Genomic DNA, 20,691 nt, shown 5'->3' with positions numbered 1-20,691 from the left:
TCAGTCTTGGAAGGTTGAACTTGTCTAAGAATCTGTCCATTTCTTTCAGATTGTCCATTTTATTGACATAAAATTGCTTATAATAGGCTCCTATGAGCCTTATGTATTGTTGTGTTGTCTGTTGTAACCTCTCCTTTTTAATTTCTAATTTTGTTAATTTGATTCTTCTCCCTTTTTTTCTTGATAAGTTTGGCTAATGATTTGTCAATTTTATTTATCTTCTTGAATAAACAGCTTTTAGTTTCATTAATCTTTGTTATTGTTTTCTGCATTTCTTTTTCATTTATTTCTTCTCTAATCTTTATAATTTCTTTCCTTCTACTAACTTTGGGTTTTTTTTTGTTCTTTTTCCAGTGTCAAGTTAGGTTGTCTGTTCGGTGTTTTTCTTGTTTCTTGAAATTGGATTGTATTGCTATAAATTTCCCTCTTAGAACTGCTTTTGCTGCATCCCATAGGTTTTGAGTCACTGTGTTTTCATTGTCATTTGTTTCTAGGAATTTTTTGATTTCCCTTTTTATTTCTTCAGTGACTAGTTGATTATTTGGAAATGTGTTGTTTAATCTCCATGTGTTTGTGTTTTTAAGTTTTTTTTTTTTTTCTGTAATTTTTATCTAGGCATTGTGGTCAGAAAAGATGATTGATTTCAGTTTTCTTAAGTTTACTGAGACTTGATTTGTAACCCACGATGTGGTCTGTCTTGGAGAATGTGCACTTGAGAAGTACATATTGAGAAGAAAGTGCACTTGAGATGCACTTGAGAAAAAAGTGTATTTTTCTGCATTTGGATGGAATGTCCTGAAGATGTCAGTTAGGTTCATCTGGTTGAATGTGTCATTTTAAAGCTTGTGTTTCCTTATTAATTTTCTGTTTTGATGATCTGTCCATTGGTGTAAGTGAGGTGTTAAAGTCCCCTACTATTATTGTGTTACTGTAGTTTCCCCTTTTATGTTTGTCAGTGTTTGCCTTGTGTATTGAGGTGCTCTTATGTTGGGTGCATAAATATTTACAATTGTTATGTCTTCTTCTTGGATTGATCCCTTGATCATTATGTAGTGAAGAAGGACTGAAATTGATTGAGCACCCACTAGTATATTATAGCTTATGTACCTTATCAATTAAATCTCATATCTTTCTGAGTTAGAGATCTTTCTGAGATTTAAATCTCCTATCTTTTTAAGGTTTTCTTTTTTTGTAAATTAGAAAACTGACATTGACATGTTCAAGGTCACATATCTAGATAAGTCTTGAAACGTATTCAAGTCCAGCCTCCCTTGGCTCCCTATTCTTGCTGTTCTCTGGATACACTGAACATAATTTAGAATTATTTTTTTATCAATGTCAGTATTATGATATGAAGACAGAACTAGAAATGGCATAACACTTACATTTTAAAGGAGACTGGAGCTTACTTTCTTGAAACAATGTTTAATTTTTGCTTTCCTCCCCCCCTTATTTATATGACTTTATGAGGTATATAAACTTGATTTCCTTTTTAAAATATTAAATAATTCATCCTTCTTCTAAATCATCCTTCATGATTTCTGTTCCTCCAGAAAATTGTTATCATCTCTACTGTTTCTATGTTCTTTGACTTGTTTGCATCTTTTAAAGCTTTATTTGTGATTTTAAAATTGCTAACTTAATGGACTGTAGGTTTTGGGTTAACACTTTGTTTATGGTGACTCTCCTAAGACAGTCCTCAGTGAATCACGTTTTGTGTTGTCTTTTTTTCTCATTTGAATCTGGGCTGGACTGTGTCTTACGTCAACCAATAGAATGAGAAAGGAGGCTATGTCAATTCTAGGCCTAACTCTTAGGAGACAACTTCTACTCTCTTTGTGCACGATAACTTACTGCTTATGTAAAATGTAGATCATTGCAGAGCCTCAGACTTGGACTCAGATTCACTTTTCTTTCTTTTGGAAGGACTGGTGACTGGTAAGAGGGTGTAGGTTGAAGGTAAAGTGTAAGGACAGAGAAGTCCTCCTTAAAGGCTTTTTGTTTGTTTTTAAGGTTGTGTTTATGAAGTTCTTAGGACTTACTTTGGAAATATTGCCTTTTGGGGAGGGGGGAATTGTTACTGGGTTGGGGGTTAAAATCATTCTAGCATGGTACTAATAACACTCGTAAATTGGGAACAACAAAAACTGCATGTTTGAATTAGAAGAAGATTTAAATGGATTGAAATGGGCTGATATTGGGGAGGATAGTTTTGTCATGGAATAATATGAACCAAATAGTAAAGCCCACTTTGAGTACAGATGAAAATTAGTGGAAAAGATAGCTCTAAAGGTAATTTGTATCATATTGAGGAAAGTCTTTAGTATCACAGAGAAGTTCATTATAAATCTGTTAGGTTAATGAGTCATTGAAGTTGGTTTTTGAGCAGATGAGTAGATGAATTACCTAATCAAAGCTGAGCCACAGGGAGATTAATTTGGCAGGGATAAGTGGCATATGCTAGCATGGGGAAAGACAGATGACAAAGAAGCCATTTGGGGGAGTACTGCAAATTAGACTTTGGAGTAATCCAAAGTCTAATCAGTGTATTTGACTTTCCATTCTCTCTGTTTCAGTACCAAACTCAGATACTTGTATGATTTTTATTATAAATACATATTTTAATGTACTTGTTCTTTGTCCTTATTTGTATTACAGTCTTTAAGGAAGCACTTTCATAAAAGTCACTCATTTAAAATTTGTAACAACTCTGTTAAATATAAATGCTGGTCTGCTTAAGACTAGACCTAGTCTTGATTCCCAGTTTCAGATTCTGTTTCTATGTTCTTACATTTTAGGAGCTGCTTTTTAAGGCTACATTAGCACGTAGGAATTTCATATACTTGGGAATATTCAGGAATGTAATGGGCAAGTGCTTTTCTTAGGAAATTGAGAATATTAATGGCATCATAAAAAGCCAAAAGGGTAGTACCTTTTAGATACAGACAGTTTAGTAGGAAGAAAATTGAAAGTTAGAGTTTGCAGCTAAAAGTTGAGGATTGAGGATTTGGTTTGGGAGGTGGAAAATTGAGATGAAAATGTCTGAAAGCTTTGTATATCACTTTCAGAAATCCTTATTAAGCCGAAATGATGGGGTTAAAACAGATTTCCCTAGGAAACTTCAGAGATCTGCTTTTATCATAAGCACCAGTATACTCTGGGAGAAGGAAATGGCAACCCACAGTACTCTGGCCTGGAAGATCCCATGGACAGGGGAGCCTGGTAGGCTACAGTCCATGGGGTTACTAAGAGTCAGACACGACTGAGTGATTTCACTTTCACATTTCACTTTTATGCATTGGAGAAGGAAATGGCAACCCACTCCAGTATTCTCGCCTGAGAATTCCAAGGACAGAGGAGCCTGGTGGGCTGCCGTCTACGGGGTCGCACAGAGTTGGACACGACTGGAGTGACTTAGCGGCAGCAGCAGCAGTATACTCTGTGATCTTATCCCTAAATTACTTAATTGGAATGTTCAAATATTTTTAACTTTTAAGTTATCTAAAATGGAAGGAAATACAATAAATTGGTAATACTTATTGCCTTTTGGAAGATGGTTGGTGTCAAGGAAACTGGAGTAGAATTTTTAACTTTTAATTTTTATACTGTGAAAACATTATGATCTATTGGAAAATTAAAATTTCTGTTTTCTCTGTTAAGTAGATAGAATGTGGTTAAAATACTTAGCTTTATTTTAAAATATTTAATATAAGTGCCCTGTATTTTCAGTTCATTGTCAACATATTTTTGCTCCACTTATAAAAGATGTACATCTGTATTGAGAATTAGTGATTTGAAATGAAATAAAAGAAAATGCTGCTAAACTTTTAGTCTGAAATCCCTTAATTGCAAAACTGTCTTTCTCTTTGTCTCATTTAGGTTGGGTGTTGAAAACGAAGACATATTTTAGTAGAAATTCTCCTGTATTATTACTTGGAAAGTGTTACCATTTTAAATATGAAGGTAAGTGCTAAATTTGTAAACCATTTAAAAATCTTTGTAGAAACTCACTGTTTTGTTTTCATTATTTTATTTCTAGATTAATCTACATTTGACATATTTCTTTTGTTTTTCACTTTCAGTTATTTTTATGTATTTAAGTGGTAAAATACACATAACACAAAGTTTGCCATCTTCGCCATTTTTAAGTGTACAGTTCAGTGGTATTAAATACATTCATAATGTTGTGTTATTATCATTACCATTCATCTATAGAACTCTTCATCTTGTAACACTGAATTCGGTACCCATTAAACAGTAACTCCTCATTCCTCTCTTCCTTTCAGCCCCTGGCAATCTGCATTCTACTTTGTATGCATATGTTTTGGCATGTATCTTTTAAGAACCTGTATTTTATGTAACACATAAAATATGGATAGAAGGTTAACTGTGCTAATTCCTAACACATAAAATATGTTACATAAAATACTGCCATGTGGTTTGAGTTTCTTGTAAATTCCTTGACATTAGAGTTCATACCATTGTACTCCATTTATTATATTCCCTCATAGTTTTGGACTTACAGTATGAGTGTTAAATAAATATTATTTGAATTGATATCTTAATATTTTTTATCAAATTCTTTGATAATTTTAAAGTGTATGATAATAATTAAAAGTATACCTTCTAGTTAACCTAAAAATAGTAAGTTTTCCAGTTCGTAAGGATGCTCCAATTTCTGAAATTGTTTACTGTATTTGATGTTTCTGAATTCTCACATATACTCATCCTTTCTGTTATTATTGTATATTTTCTTTTAATAATTTATACCCTTTATTGAATGCCTGCTATGTGTCAAGCATCATGCTAAACTCTTTGAGAAAAGTCTTTAATTCTCACAACAAGCCTACAAGGTATATTTAAGTAGGCTTAATAGTAATATAATATTTTGTTTATCACATTTGAAATATTTTAATGCTAATCTTTTCTTTCTTTGTATGTCATTAAGGACTCATAGGTTTTTAGGTTCTATACTGTGCATTGGTCAGTCTCCACCAGTAATCTTCTTATGGTACTCAAATTGTTAGCCAGTGGAAACTTCTTTCAGATTGGCTTATCTTTCAACAAATGCTAAGTAATTTTTGGAAATTTCCTATTTTCTTCTATAAGTAGGTGTGCCATGCCCACTTTATACTTTTCAGCCTCAGATATGAAATCAGCCATTCCCAATGAACTCTGGTTTCTCATGTAGAAAAAGGTTTCATTGTGGAGATAACATTTCCCCAGGCCACTTGAGTGGACAGAGCCAGAGAAGATAAATATTTTTTTCCTTTTTTTTCTTATAGAGCCATCAGTGTATAATAGTTGTTTTCAATCTAGTTCTGATAGATCACATTCCCACTTAAATTCTTGATTTTTAATTATCTTTTTTTATTATGTAAATATTTTCTAATAGTTTTTTCGTTTTGCTAAGGGTTTTAGTCAAATTACTTTAACCAGAGTCACTCATCTCTCATTATTTATTGACATTTATCTGGTGGATAGTTTGTTCAGTTGTTTTGATTCCCTTTCAGTTTGAAGGTGTTGGCAATCTGTTTCACAGATCTAAGTGCTTAGAAAATGGTGTCTTCCAATCACAATGGTTTTATTTTGCCTCCCTCTGAGTTATCTACAATGAATTAATTTATGATGATAAATAAGTATAAGATTCTTGTAAGGTTATAATCTTAATATGATTATATTACTTTATGCAAAGTCTGACCTGCTTTTTCAAGGTTTAAATTTATCTTGCTACCTTTCTTGAACTACAAACTTATATTATGCAATTTTTCTTTCCCAGAGTTTGATATCATGCTGTGCATTGTTAAGTCAATGTTCATGGTATGTAAATCCAAATGGTCCTTCCAATCGGTATTATTTTGATCAAATACCAAAATTTAATAAAAAATTAAGGTATCTCTAAGAGAAGCAGTTAAGGATTTTATCTTATTTTAAGAAAGCGTCATTTCCCCTTAGATACCATGCCCCAATCTGGCTAGGATTTTTTTAGATTTTCTCTTAGATGGTTCAGGACACGATGGGTCCAGAGACCATTAAGGAAAAAATGTATGTGTGGTTATCTCTAGCATACAAGTTCTTTCTTAGGGACCCAAAGGATTTAACAAGAATAACTGGAGATAAGGCTCTCTCCCTCCTAATTTTGTGGCTGAGGAACGCCTATAGACAATCATTCTAACCAATGGACAAAAAAAAAAGTACATGGAAAAAAGGGGAAAAAAGTTTTTAAGAAGTAGAGAGGGTAGCACAGAGGCTAGAAAATAATAAAAGTTTTTTTCTGAGCTGAAGCCAGCCCAGGGTGGAGCTTTGCCTAGGGATCTCTTTATAGAACAGAAGAAAGGGCATGAAATTAACATATCAAAGGGTCTTCTTGGATATGGTCTTGGTTCTTGTGCTATCTCTGCTATTTTCATGGATCTCTCTTATTCCAGATATTGCCAAGATTATGCCTAAATGTTATGGAAATAAGATCCCACAGTGTGGAATTTTTTGAAACATGACTTTTTGCCATTTACTAAGAAAGGGTATGTAGGAAGAAATTAATTATTTAGAAGTACATTGCTCAATTTGGACATGTTCCAGATCTTGTTCTGTTATTGATTTTTAATTCCATTGTGTTCAAAGAAAACACTTTTATGATTCTAATCTCTTTAAAGTTATTGAGACTAGCTTTATGGTCTAAATATGGTATAATGTTCTAAATATGGTAAATGTTCTTTGTGTGCTTGACAATAATGTGTATTCTATTACTGAAATGTTCTAAAAGGACAGTTAAGTCAAGTTGGTTGAGTTCAAATCTTTATTCTTGCACTGTCCTACTTGTTGAGAGGGATATTGAAATCTCAGACTGTAATTGTGGATTTGTCTATTTCTCCTTGCAGTTGTATTAGTTTTTGCTTCGTTGATTTTGAAGCTCTGTTATTGGATGCATAAACATTTAGAATTGTTTTGGTCTGTTAATGAATTGACCCCTTTATAATTATAAAACCCTTCTTTATCCCTGGTGATATTTTTTGGTCTGAAATATACTTGTCTAGCAGCAGCAGCATACTTGTCTTATATTAAGCTTTCTTTTGCTTAGGGTTATATGGTATATCTTTTTAAATATTCTAAAACATTTAATCTATTTGTCTTTATGTTTAAAGTTTGTTTCCTGTAGGAAGTGAATAGTTGAATCTTGCTTTTTTATCCAATCTGATAATCCCTGCCTTTTAATTAAGTTGTTTAGAATAGGCATACTTTGGAGATAATGTGGGTTTCGTTCCAGACCATTGCAATAAACCAAATATTGCCATAAAATAAGTTGCACAAATTTCTTGGTTTCCCAGTACACATAAAGGTTGTATTTACATAGTATAATAGTGTAGTAAGCATGCAATAGCATTATATCTAAAAAATAATATTGCTGTTTAGTTACTCAGTTATGTCCAACTCTTTGTGCCTCCAAAGACTGCAGCACGTTAGGCTTCCGTATCCTTTACTATCTCCCAGAGTTTGCTCAAACTCATATTCATTGAGTTAGTGATGCCATCCAACCATATCATCCTCTTTCACTCCCTGTCCTCCTGCCCTCAATCTTTCCCAAGATCAGGGTGTTTTCTAATGAGGTGGCCAAAGTATTGGAACTTCAGCTTCAGCATCAGTCCTTTCAGTGGATATTCAGGATTGATTTCCTTTAGAACTGACTGGTTAGATCCGCTTACAGTCCAAGGGACTCTCAAGAGTCTTCTTCAACATCACAGTTAGAAAGCATCAATTCATCAGCCCTCAGCCTTCTTTATGGTCCAACTCTCACATCTGTACATGACTACTGGAAAAATCATAACTTTAACTATATAGACCTTTGTTGCCAAAGTGATATGTCTGCTTTTAATACAGTCTAGGTTTGTCATAGCTTTTCTTAAGGAGCAAGTGTCTTTTGAATTTCATGGCTGCAATCACCAATGCAGTGATTTTGGAGCCCAACAACATAGAATCTGTCACTGTTTCCATTTTTCCCCCATCTATTTGCTGTGAGGTGATGGGAGCAGATACTATGATCTTTGCTTTTTTAAATGCTGAGTTTAAATGCTAAGCCAGCTTTTTCACTCTCTTCTTTCAGTTTCATCAAGAGGCTCTTTAGTTCCTCTTTGCTTTCTACCTTTGGTGTCATCTACATATCTGAGATTATTGATATTTCTTCTGAGAATCTTGATTCCAGCTTGAGCTTCATCCAGCTTGGCATTTTGCATGATGTACTCTGCATATAAATTAAGTAAGCAGAGTGACAGCATACAGCCTTGATGTGCTCCTTTCCCAATTTTGAACCAGTCCGTTGTTCCATGTCTGGTTCTAACAGTTGCTTCTACATACCTTAATTAAAGATTACTTTATGGTTAAAAGGTGCTAATCATCATCTGACAATGCAGGGATGTCAACCAAGCTTCAGGTATAAAAAATTCACTATTTGCAAAGCACAATAAAGTGAAGAATAGTTAAACAAGATATGCCTGTGTTCACTTTTTATATGGTTATTGATAAAGTAAAGTTTGTCATCTCATTGTTTACTTTCTATTTGTTAAATCTGCTTTGTTGCCTTTTCTTCTTTTCTACCTTCTTTCAGAATATTTGACTATTTCTGGTTTCTATTTTATCTCTTTGCTGGCTGATTAGCTATAACTTTTTATTATGTTATTTTGCTGGTTACTTTAAGGTTTTGGTATACATCTTTAACTTATCACTGTCTACCTTCAAGTGGTATTATATCAACTTACATATAGCATAAGAACCTTGGAGTGGTGTATTGCACTTCCCTCCTCCTGGTCTTTATTATGCTATTAGTGCCATATATTTTATTTATTTGTGTCTTATACATGCCACAATACATTGTTATTGTTTTTGTTTCAACATTCAATATCTTTCAAGAGATTTAAGTGGTAAGAAAACTTACATATTTGCTCATGTAGTTATTTCTGGTATTTCTCATTCCTTTGTAGGAATCCATATTTCTGTCTGCTAAATTTCATTCTTTTTCTGCTTGAAGGACTTATTTTAACATTTCTTACAATGCAGGGGTGCTGGTGATGTATTCTTTCAGCTTTTGTATCTCTGAAAGAGTCTTGCTTTCATTTTCAAAAGGTATTTTTGCTGGGTATAGAATTTTGGGTTAATGATTTTTTTCTTTCTGTGGCTTTAAAGATATTGACTATTATACAGAGTGAAGTAAGCCAGAAAGAAAAACACCAATACAGTATACTAACACATATATATGGAATTTAGAAAGATGCTAGCAATAACCCTGTGTATGAGACAGCAAAAGAGACACTGATGTATAGAACAGTCTTATGGACTCTGTTGCAGAGGGAGAGGGTGGGAAGTTTTGGGAGAATGGCATTGAAACATGTATAATATCATGTATGAAACGAGTTGCCAGTCCAGGTTCGATGCACGATACTGGATGCTTGGGGCTAGTGCACTGGGATGACCCAGAGGGATGATATGGGGAGGGAGGAAGGAGGAGGGTTCAGGATGGGGAACACATGTACACCTGTGGCGGATTCATTTTGATATTTGGCAAAACTAATACAATTTGTAAAGTTTAAAAATAAAATAAAATTTAAAAAAAAAGAAAAAAAATAAATTATATGATATATAAAAAAAAAAGATATTGCCCTTTTATCTTCTTCAGTTCAGTTCAGTTCTGTTCAGTTGCTCAGTTGTGTCCAACTCTTTGCGACCCCATGAATCACAGCATGCCAGTGGAAACAGTGTCAGACTTTATTTTTGGGGGCTCCAAAATCACTGCAGATGGTGATTGTGGCCGTGAAATTAAAAGACACTTACTCCTTGGAAGGAAAGTTATGACCAACCTAGATAGTATATTGAAAAGCAGAGACATTACTTTGCCAACAAAGGTCCATCTAGTCAAGGCTGTGGTTTTTCCAGTGGTCATGTATGGATGTGAAAGTTGGACTGTGAAGAAGGCTGAGCACCGAAGAATTGATGCTTTTGAAGTGTGGTGTTGGAGAAGACTCTTGAGAGTCCCTTGGACTGCAAGGAGATCCAACCAGTCCATCCTAAAGGAGATCAGGCTTGGGTGTTCATTGGAAGGACTGATGCTGAAGCTGAAACTCCAATACTTTGGCCACCTCATGCGAAGAGTTGACTCATTGGAAAAGACTCTGATGCTGGGAGGGATTGGGGGCAGGAGGAGAAGGGGACGACAGAGGATGAGATGGCTGGATGGCATCACCGACTCAATGGACATGAGTCTGAGTGGACTCCGGGAGTTGGTGATGGACAGGGAGGCCTGGCGTGCTGTGATTCATTTATCTTCTTGCTTGTTTTGTTTACTGTGAGAAACCTGATGTTATCCTTATCTTTCTTTGTACATAATGTCTGTTTTACTCTTGACTGCTTTTAAGATTTTTTTCTTTATCACTAGTTTGGAATAGTTTGACTATGATGTTGAAGTGGTGTTGTTTTCTTCATGATTGCTTGGGTTTTGGTGAATTTCTTGAAACTGTTGTCTCATAGCTTTCACCAGTTCTGAATTTTTTCAGCCATTTTGTCTTCAGATGTTTTTTTCTATCCTCCCCTCTCTTCCCTCTCCTTCTGGATCTCCAGTTGGACATATATTAGCACGAATGAAATTGTGCCACATCTCACTGATGTGCTTTTATTTTTTTAAAGAATTCTTTTTCTTCTCTGTGTTTTAATTTGTATAGTTCCTATTGCTTTGTTCTCAAGTTCACCAGTCTTTTGATCTTTTCCTCAGCAATAGCTCTCATAAATCCAAGTCAGTATATCTTTTATGTTGGACATTGTAGTTTGTATGTCTAAAATTCCAGTAAAAAGACTTGTTTCTACTTATCTTTTTGAACATATGTAATACTGTTGTGAGGTTTTCCAGGTGGTGCTAGTGGTAAAGAAACTGCCTGCCAGTGCAGGAGATGTAAGAGGCATGAGTTCAATCTTTGCCTGGAAAGATCCCCTGGAGGGGGGCATGGCAACGCACTCCAAGACTCTTGCAGCATGGCAGGCTGTGTATAGTGAATCTCATGGACAGAGCAGCATGGCAGGGCTATAGTCTGTAGGATTGCAAAAAGTTAGACATGATGGAAATGACTTAGCACAGCACAGCACAATATTATAATATTAATAACTCTTTTAATATTCTTGTTTGCTAATTCTAGCACTTTTGTAAGTTTGGGTTCAGTTTTGATTGACTGAGTATTCTCTTTTTGGCTTGTGTTTTCCTGCCTATTTGTATGCTCAACTGATTGCCAGACATTGTATTATTTACCTTTTTGGGTGCTGGATATTTTTGTATTCTGAGTATTGCATTGTATGAATATGCCACTTTATTAATCCATTTTACTTGTGGTGGAGATTTGGATAGTTTTCAGTTTTTGGCAATCAGTAAGAGCCCTCCTGTGAATATTTTTGTACATGTGCTTTAATGAACATGAATATGGATTTTCATACAGTGTGTATACCTGGGGATGTAATTGCTGAGTCACAGGGTATTCATATGTTCAGTCTCAGTATATACTACCAGATAATTTTACAAACCAGTTGTGCTAATTTATATTTCTGCTAGATGCGTATGAGAATTCTGCTTGCTCTCAGCTCACCAGTACTTGGTATTTTTCATATTTATTAGAGAAACATTTTATCTTAATTTGCGTTTGTTTGATAACTGATGAAACTGAGCATATTTTCATAGATATTTTTCCATTTAAACATGTCTTCTATTAAATTGTCTCTCTAGATTGTCTTCATATATTTTGGGTATGAATCCATTTTTGAATATATCTACAGGAAATGTTGTCTCCTACTCCCTTAGTTACTTTTTCATCATTTATCTTTTGAAGAGCTCATAATTTTAAAGAGTTCATAATTTTAATATAATCTGGTTGACTTTTTTACTTTCTTAAATGGTTAGTAGTTTTTGGATTCTGTTTAATAAATTTTTGCTCATTTAGGACATGATTTTCTCTCTCTAGTGTTTTAAAGCTGTCATTTTGTGTGTGTATGTTTTCTCTCTGGTTGTTTTTAAGATCAGCTGTTTGTCTTTTGTGTGGGCTTCATTTTATTCTACTCAGAATTCATATATTTCTTAAAATCTGAGAAAATTTCAGTCACTTTTAATTATAGTTTTTCTCCATTTTTCCTGTTCTCCTGTACATCTTTGACAAGCTTTTCTGTTGTTAGTTTTTTTTTAATGTCTCTTAAATTCTTTGGTTTTTAGATATTAGTTATTTTGCCTCTCTGTGCTGTGTTCTAAGTAATTTCTTTAGTTTTTCTGATTCCTTGATTATCTTCTGAGCTATGTGTAGTTTTCTATTTAATCTATACCAAATTTCTATTTTCTGTTATTATTTATTTATTTCTGGTAGTTCCTTTTGGTTTTCTTTTACATGTGCCTGGTCAATTTTAATAGTCTATTTTATGTTATTTGTCCAACTTTTTTTGTTGGTGAGAGGCAGACTTTCACTGAGCTCTCAATATTGCTAGCGATTCTCTTCTCTTTCCTCTGTCAGCTTTCTTTCTCCCTCTTTTAGTGGTTCTTGTAGGCATTCTCATTCTTCATAAACCTCTGCTCAGAAATCTGTTCCATCATGGGAAACAAAAGCAAAGCAAAACAAAATTTAAAAAACATCTCTTCCTTTGATTCCATTTATCTTACATTCACCTGACAAATGTTTATTGTGCATCTCCTATGGACTGAACTCTGTTAGGCACTGAACATTCAGAGGTCCAGAAGATAAACACATTTCTTCCTCTCTGGTATACTTGAAATCTGGATGGAAAGCAGATGTAAATAAAAAAATATTCTTGGTATAATTAATACTGTAAAAAGGAAAGCCAGGCAAAGAGTGGAATAGAAGGAACAGTATTATAGTAGAATGTGAACAGGACCACAAAGTTCATTTAGTACTAGGAGTTTTCCAGTAATATTTAGAGTAAATATTAGAGGGAGACTAGATCTTAAAAGGATAAGGAATTAGTCACTTTGTCAAGGTAGGAAGTTAGGAACTATGTGTTTGGCAAGCCACAGGATAAGGTGTGATAGTTATGTGTTATTGTATTCAATTTAAAACAAATTTAAATGTCTCCTAAAGTAGAAACTTTTGACATATTTATAGTGCCATATTCAGTTTCCAGGCATTTTAATTTTTATTTATAATTAGATTCAAGGTTTAGTATTAAGAGAAATTCATTGATAAAAGAGGCTTGGCATGTATTCTTTTAATTATTAAAACTATATGCTACAATTTAGCTCCATTAAACTGAATATTATGAAGTTTGGGTGATTGTAATTTTTTCAGAATGAGCTTGAAGAGGGATAGATGCAGAAAACATGAGGAATAAAAGCATGATAAAACTGCTTTAACATCTTGCAGAATGGCATTAAAAATTGAACTCCTTGGAGTTGAGAGTTATAGGCAGATTTATTTACCTATCCATCCATTCACCCAAACCAGCCAACATTTATTAGGATCTGTTTGTGCTAGGTACTGTATGCATGCAGAAGCTGAAAAGATGACTAAGACTTTCTCTCTGGAAAGATCAGGGAATGTTAGTTCATTCTGAGCACTGGTGTTTTATAAATTATTGGGCAAATAGTGACCATAGTTTTCACATAGAAATTGTATTCAGTTCAGTTCAGTTCAGTCACTCAGTTGTGTCTGACTCTTTGTGACCACATGAATCCCAGCACACCAGGCCTCCCTGTCCATCACCAACTCCTGGAGTTCACTCAGTCAGTGAGTTCACTCAGTTCCATCGAGTCAGTGATGCCATCCAGCCATCTCATCCTCTGTCGTCCCCTTCTCCTCCTGCCCCCAATCCCTCCCAGCGTCAGAGTCCTTTCCAGTGAGTCAACTCTTTGCATGAGGTGGCCAAAGTACTGGAGTTTCAGCTTTAGCATCATTCCTTCCAAAGAAATCTCAGGGCTGACCTCCTTCAGAATGGACTGGTTGGATCTCCTTGCAGTAGAGAGAATCAATTTGTAAAGGCTTTTAAAAATTACATATGTGAGTGGCAAGAATTAAAAAATATATTTTAACATGACTGGGTAATAACATATTTAATAATTTTATTTGTTGTTGTTGTTCAGTTGCTCAGTCATGTCTGACTCTTTGCTACCTGATGATGGACTGCAGCACTCCAGGCTTTCCCATCCTTTACTGTCACCTGGAGTTTACTCAGACTCATATCCATTGAGTTGATGATGCCATTAGCTTATTAGTTTTGGTTTTATAATTTGAGTACAAATGTTCCTAACAATAAATACATCTATATTTTATTTGAGCTAGTTATCATATGATATAGTTATCATATGATTATATACATTTTTTACATATTGGCAAATCATGATATTTTATTTGTAAATCTCATTTTAGAGAGTACTAATACCTGTATATTGAGCCAAGTGAGGCAAAAAGGAAACATTTTTATATTATCTCATTAGAGTTGATTGTATTTGGAATATAGAATGTTATTGTTAACAGAATTACTTATAATATCTTATATTAGTTAGTACCAAAATGTACAAATCATTTCCGCATTCATTCTTATTTGATTTTCATAACAGCCTGAACAGAATGTAAGATTTATCTTCATTTAAATCTGAAGAAAGAATTGGATTGTGCCATACTCCATATGAACAGTAATGGGAATATATTACCATTACTGACATTTTTTTTGTATATATTTATATATTACTTTGTATATATTTTTTTATATTTTTATTTTGTAGATGAAAATGAACTCTTACCTGCAAGATCAGGGTGTACAATAGAAGATCATGTGATTGCAGGAAATGTAGAAGAATTTCGTAAAGATTTCATTTCAAGAATATGGCTTACCTACAGGGAAGAATTTCCTCAAATAGAAGGCTCAGCTTTGACAACAGACTGTGGTTGGGGGTGTACATTAAGAACTGGCCAGATGCTACTGGCTCAAGGACTCATACTACACTTTCTTGGTAGAGGTAAATCAGATTTTTGGTTTTGGGGGTTTTATTGCTGTTGTTTAAATTTGAAGTCTAGCTTGCAAACTGAATGAAATTCCCTGATGTTAACTTTCTTGACTCTCTGATGTCTTCTGAAGTTGTAACTTATTTAGCAAGTAACATAACATCTTTGTTGAATTGGGCCAGTATGACTTTAACTTTCATGATTCACCTTTCCAAAATACAGGTTGAATGTAAATATTATTCATGGCTACCACTATGAATTAAGTTCAAGTTTTAGTAGTCTTTGGATTTTTTTGTTTTTGTTATTATTTAGTTCTTTTCAATTGGACTCTCTGGATTATCTGCAGTTTGTAAATTCTGGCAGCAATGACAGAGCAGATAATTATTGTGCAGTTAATATTTTTACATTAAAATATTTTTATATTATTTAAATCTTAAGAAGTTTTATATTGGTTTCTTTATTTTTCACTCTACATATCATCAGTAATGCTTTAATATTATTTTTATTTTTATAAATATGGCTGCTACTGCTACTGCTAAGTCACTTCAGTCGTGTCCAACTCTGTGCGACCACATAGACGGCAGCCCACCCGGCACCCCTGTTCCTGGGAGTCTCCAGGCAAGAACACTGGAGTGGGTTGCCATTTCCTTCTCCAATGCATGAAAGTGAAAAGTGAAAGTGAAGTCGCTCAGTCGTGTGGCTATAATCAGTTAAATTGATTGTTATTTTCTATTAATAAATAAAGTCATCATAGTTTTAGACTCTAAAAAATGTCATTGATACCTAACTTACATATATCTATTTTTTCTGATGTGCCACCTTTCTTAACATTTCCACTAGTTTATTTTTACGTAATATGTACATTTGTAGGAAGATTTTAGTTTACCGTTTTAGGCTATCGTATCTGGTTGCTACTAAGTATTATTATATTTTTTTAGGTGTTAGATAATTTTTTACAATGCCCAGCAAATATTTAATAACCTTTCTGTAGGTATTATTGATGAGATCATTTAGAGAGAATATTTATTCCAGAATGGTGTAGATATTGCAAGGAAAGGAACTTTTCAGCTTTTCCTGGGATGATTCATTTGTAGTCTCCTGCAAACATGGACACAAATTGGAACACTTTTCACAGTCCTGACTCAGCCTCTGAACCTGTGACTCATTTGGCTAACTTAAAATTGCATGAATGTTTGGGGACTGTCTTATTATTAAAAAGAATGAGGTAGTGATATAGTTGATTTTGTGTGGGGGGACCTTTGATCTCTAATGACTTTATTAACTTCACTTACTAGAGAATTGATATTATTCCCCAAAGAATAATTAAATTATTTTGAAAGGAGTATATGAGGAAAAAAAAAAACCTTGAAAAGAAATATTAAACTTCCACGGTCAAACTTTTATTTTAAGGTATAACCAAAACAAAACACATTTTCTGAAATGAATCTCTCATGAATACTGTGAATGATATTCAATATATTTATTGTGCCTTTGGGTAGTCAAGATCTGGTGAGCAGTATTGGTAATGGAATGTAAAAGTCTTTATCCCATCTTAGTACTATAAAAAAAAAGAAAAGAAAGGGAAACATATTGAAATGTCCATTTGTACCTAAGTTTACTATTTTTTTCTCTTTCATTTTGGTAATTTTTTCCTGATTATATGTAATATATTCCCATTTAAAAATTTTTAGAAACTACAGAAAAGTGTGGAGAATATTATTTCAACTCTAAAGAAAGCATCATTGATAAATTAGCATGTTTTCTCTGCTTGTACCTTTATTAAGTACCTTTATTTTTTTAAGCACCTTTATTAATCTACATACTATAAATTCACTTATTTAAAGTGAACAATATTTCAGTGGTTTTTAGTATATTTACGAATTTTACAATTATCCCCATAATCTAATTTTAGGACATTTTCATCTTCCCCCAAAGAAACCGCATGCTGATAGTGCTGTGCTGTGCTTAGTCGCTTAATTGTGTCCAACTCTTTGCAACCCCATAGACTATAGCCTGCCAGGTTCCTCTGGATTTTTCCAGGCAAGGATACTGGAGTGGGTAGCCATTCCCTTCTCCAGGGGATCTTCCTGACCCAGGTATTGAACTGGGGTCTCCTGCATTGTAGGCAGATTCTTTACCAGCTGAGCTATATGCTATGCTATGCTAAGTGAGGGAAGCCCATACTAATAGTGGTCATTCCCAGTATTCCTCCTTCCCCATATACAACCATTAATCTACTTTCTGACTTTATTATTTTAGTTTAGTAACTCATGTATCTTTAAATGCTGCATACTTATTTTAGTAGAATTGTTAAAGTCTAACTATTTAACAGATCTGAATAATTTGCTTTGTAACTACTATAGCTTGGACCTGGCCAGATGCTTTGAACATTGAAAATTCAGACTCTGAATCATGGACTTCCAACACTGTAAAAAAATTTACTGCATCATTTGAAGCATCGCTTTCAGGGGAAAGAGAACTCAAAACCCCAACAATTTCTCTGAAGGAAAAAATCGAGAGATATTCTGATGATCGTGAGATGCAAAATGAAATTCATCACCGGAAAATCGTCTCTTGGTTTGGTGATTCCCCCTTGGCTCTCTTTGGTTTACATCAGCTAATAGAATATGGAAAGAAGTCTGGGAAAAAAGCTGGAGATTGGTATGGACCGGCTGTTGTTGCTCACATTTTAAGGTAAAACTGTTTTAAAGTCTTCCATCTCATGACAGAGGTCCTCAGGCTCAGAGATACTGATTTTTGCAGTGCATATATCTTATTAGAACTTCTAAAATCTAACTGTATGAGAATATTTATAAAGGAACTTCCATTTGCTATTAGGGAAAAGATAAGACATATTGTGACTCTAGTCACATTTAATTTATCTACTGACAAAGTTTTCTTCTTTTGCTCATAGGTATGGATATCCAAGGTCTCTTTCTAACCAGGTTTTCACTAGACTACCTTATTGAAATGTTCTTAAAACTAACAACTCTTTCAACCTTGGAACATGCATGACATTATAGTTTTTTTTTAAACAGTGTAACCTGGGGGCTATAATGTACTGATAGTGTAATGAAATGTCAAGAGCTAAAATTGATGTTTCCAGCATTTCTTTGCACACATCAAATTCTTGTGAATTGTAAATGTATGGGATTATTAATATAATTATATCATAGTAAAAGTAAAGGGTATGTGATATTCAGAGTACTTAGAAAAAAGTTGAAAGTCAAATTTCACTATACCTCAGGTTTATAGTGCCATTTACTACTGAAGTTTTAAAAAAATTATCTTATTTGTTATATTTCCCATTATTATTAACTGAACCATTAATAATATCATCAAATTACAGCATGTTATAGTAAATTTAGTCCATTTAGAATAATATACAAAATCCAAATTATTACAGTGTTTTTTTGCATATTAAAAGATTTATATTTTATAGGCCAAATGCTTGCAGTTGAAAAAATATTTGCCTAATGTTATTAAATGGATTATTAAGAATAATATCAAGTCCAGTTTAGTATGACATTTATAAAAACATAATCATAAAAGCATAGTTTCTGCTCTTTAAGATGTTACATTCTATATCCCCGGGGATCAGGGCACTTTTTCTGTAAAAGACTTGATAGTAAATAGTTGGGCTTTTCAGGCTCTATAAGGTCTCTATTGCTCATTTTTCTCATTTAAAAAAATTTTTTTTGTTTTACAGTCTTTGAAAACTAAAAACCATTTTTTAGCCTCAGGTTGTACAGAAACAGGCCTCAGCTCATGTTTGAACTGTGGGCCATAATTTTCCATCCCTCTTTTATACTAGCACATAAAAACATGCAAAATAAGGCATATTAAAGTAAAAACAAAAAAGATACAGTTAAATAAAAGTATCTATTTTTCTACAATTTGTGTAATTTACTTTTACAGATATTATGATTTTTTTTTTTCATATCTTGTGAACCATTGAGAGCATTATATTCACTTGGAAAAAATTTTCAATTTGCAGTTTTACTTACAGAATTCTAAGACTTGAAAGTAGGAAATTCATCTGTTCAGGTCCTATAGGTTTTTGAATGAAGGAAAAAAGTCATGCTATTGTTTAAAGAAAAGATAAAAAACTTCCTTAAATGTACTAGAGAACAATCATATTTTGCTAATCAGTAATGTAATGGGCTTCCCTCATAGCTCAGTTGGTAAAGAATCCACCTACAATGCAAGAGACCTGGGTTTGATCCCTGGATTGGAAAGATCCCCTGGAGAAGGGAAAGGGTGCCCACTCCAGTATTCTCCCTGGATTGGAAAGATCCCCTGGAGAAGGAAAGGCTACCCACTCCAGTATTCTGACCTGGAGAATTCCTTGGACTATACAGTCCAGGGGGTCGCAAAAGTCGGACACGACTGAGCGACTTTCACTTTCATTTAATGTAAGTTAATATGAAGCAAACCTTGAAGCGTATTGTAATAGCACTTTTTAGAAAGCATTTAATATAGCCAGGGGAGTTTGAGAGAAATTCTTTTGGGAGGACTGGGTAGGGTTCATGCCTTTTTACCCAAGAATTTAAAATTTTAAACTTATGTTTTTATGTTCTTTGAGTAATTTAGAGTAATATTCTACTTTGAAAAAATTGACATGATTTTTTAAAAATACCATTCAGGTAATAGTTTTGAAAGCAGGCACTAAAGGTTAAATAGGAAAGTCTAGAAAATGTTGGCTTTCTTTTTCTTTAAATGAAATCTTTAGTTATTAACTGGAAATGTTAGGATTTTAAAGGATAATCCTTATTATTTTCTTAGAAAAGCAGTTGAAGAAGCAAGACACCCAGACTTAAAAGGAATCACTATTTATGTTGCACAAGATTGTACAGGTGAGGAATCTATTATATGATTTTACTTTTCATCCACTTATTTGGTTAGACCTTTTTAAAAATTTAGGTATAATATATAGCATTACATTAGTTTCAGATGTACAGCATAATTTGTATTTATATATACAAATTTGTATGTTGCATTTGTTTCAGATGTACAACAGTATTTGTATATATTGTGAAATGATCACAATAAGTCTAGTTAGCATCCATCACCATCCATTCTGTCCATTCCATTCTCATTGTCCAGTTGTGTCTGACTCTTTGCGATCCCAGGGACTGCAGCTTGCCAGGCCTATCTGTCCCTTACCATCTCCTGGAGTTTGCCCAAGTTCATGTTCATTGCATCGGTGATGCCGTCCAGTCATCTCATTCTCTGATGCACCATACATAGTTAAAAATTTTTTTGTGTGTGATGAAAACTTTTAAATATACATTATAATATTATTAACTATAGTCCCCTTCCTGTACATTACATCCTTGTAATTTATCTTATAGCTAGGAGTTGTACCTTTTAACCCTCTTCACTCTTTTTGTCCCCCCACTCTACCTCTGCCAACCATCAGTCTGTTCTCTGTATCTATGAGCTTGGTGTTTTATGCATTTTGTTTTGCTTTTTAAGAGTCTTCATATAAGTGAGATGATACAGTATTTGTGTTTCTCAGTCTGACTTATTATACTTAGTATAATGCTCTCAGAATCTATCCATGTTGTCACAAATGGCAAGATTTCATTCTTTTTTATGGCTAAATAATATTCTTATATATTTATAAACACATATACATACACCACATTTTCTTTATTCATTATTGATGGACACTTAGGTGGTTTCCATATCTTGGCTATTGTAAATAATGCTGCAGAAAACAAGG

General features: G+C 33.7%; 1 protein-coding gene across 4 annotated transcripts in view; it reads left to right on the top strand.

Annotated features, from left to right (window-relative positions):
- Positions 1-20,691, top strand: part of ATG4C (autophagy related 4C cysteine peptidase) — a 95,995-nt gene that overhangs the window by 32,634 nt on the left and 42,670 nt on the right. For 3 of the 4 annotated variants that reach the window (XM_061411746.1, XM_061411745.1, XM_061411747.1), the window contains exons 3-6: positions 3,880-3,963; positions 14,744-14,977; positions 17,327-17,657; positions 19,749-19,819. In XM_061411746.1, coding sequence (XP_061267730.1) covers positions 3,880-3,963; positions 14,744-14,977; positions 17,327-17,657; positions 19,749-19,819 — 720 coding nt within the window. Of the gene's footprint in view, positions 1-3,879; positions 3,964-6,428; positions 6,522-14,743; positions 14,978-17,326; positions 17,658-19,748; positions 19,820-20,691 lie in introns of those variants that run through there. The other variant, XM_061411748.1, reaches the window with a different exon arrangement.

The sequence above is a fragment of the Bos javanicus genome, chromosome 3 (assembly GCF_032452875.1).
Source record: "Bos javanicus breed banteng chromosome 3, ARS-OSU_banteng_1.0, whole genome shotgun sequence".
Taxonomy (NCBI): domain Eukaryota; kingdom Metazoa; phylum Chordata; class Mammalia; order Artiodactyla; family Bovidae; genus Bos; species Bos javanicus.
Note: the sequence above shows the minus strand (reverse complement) of the source record. Positions and strands in the feature narration are given on the sequence as shown.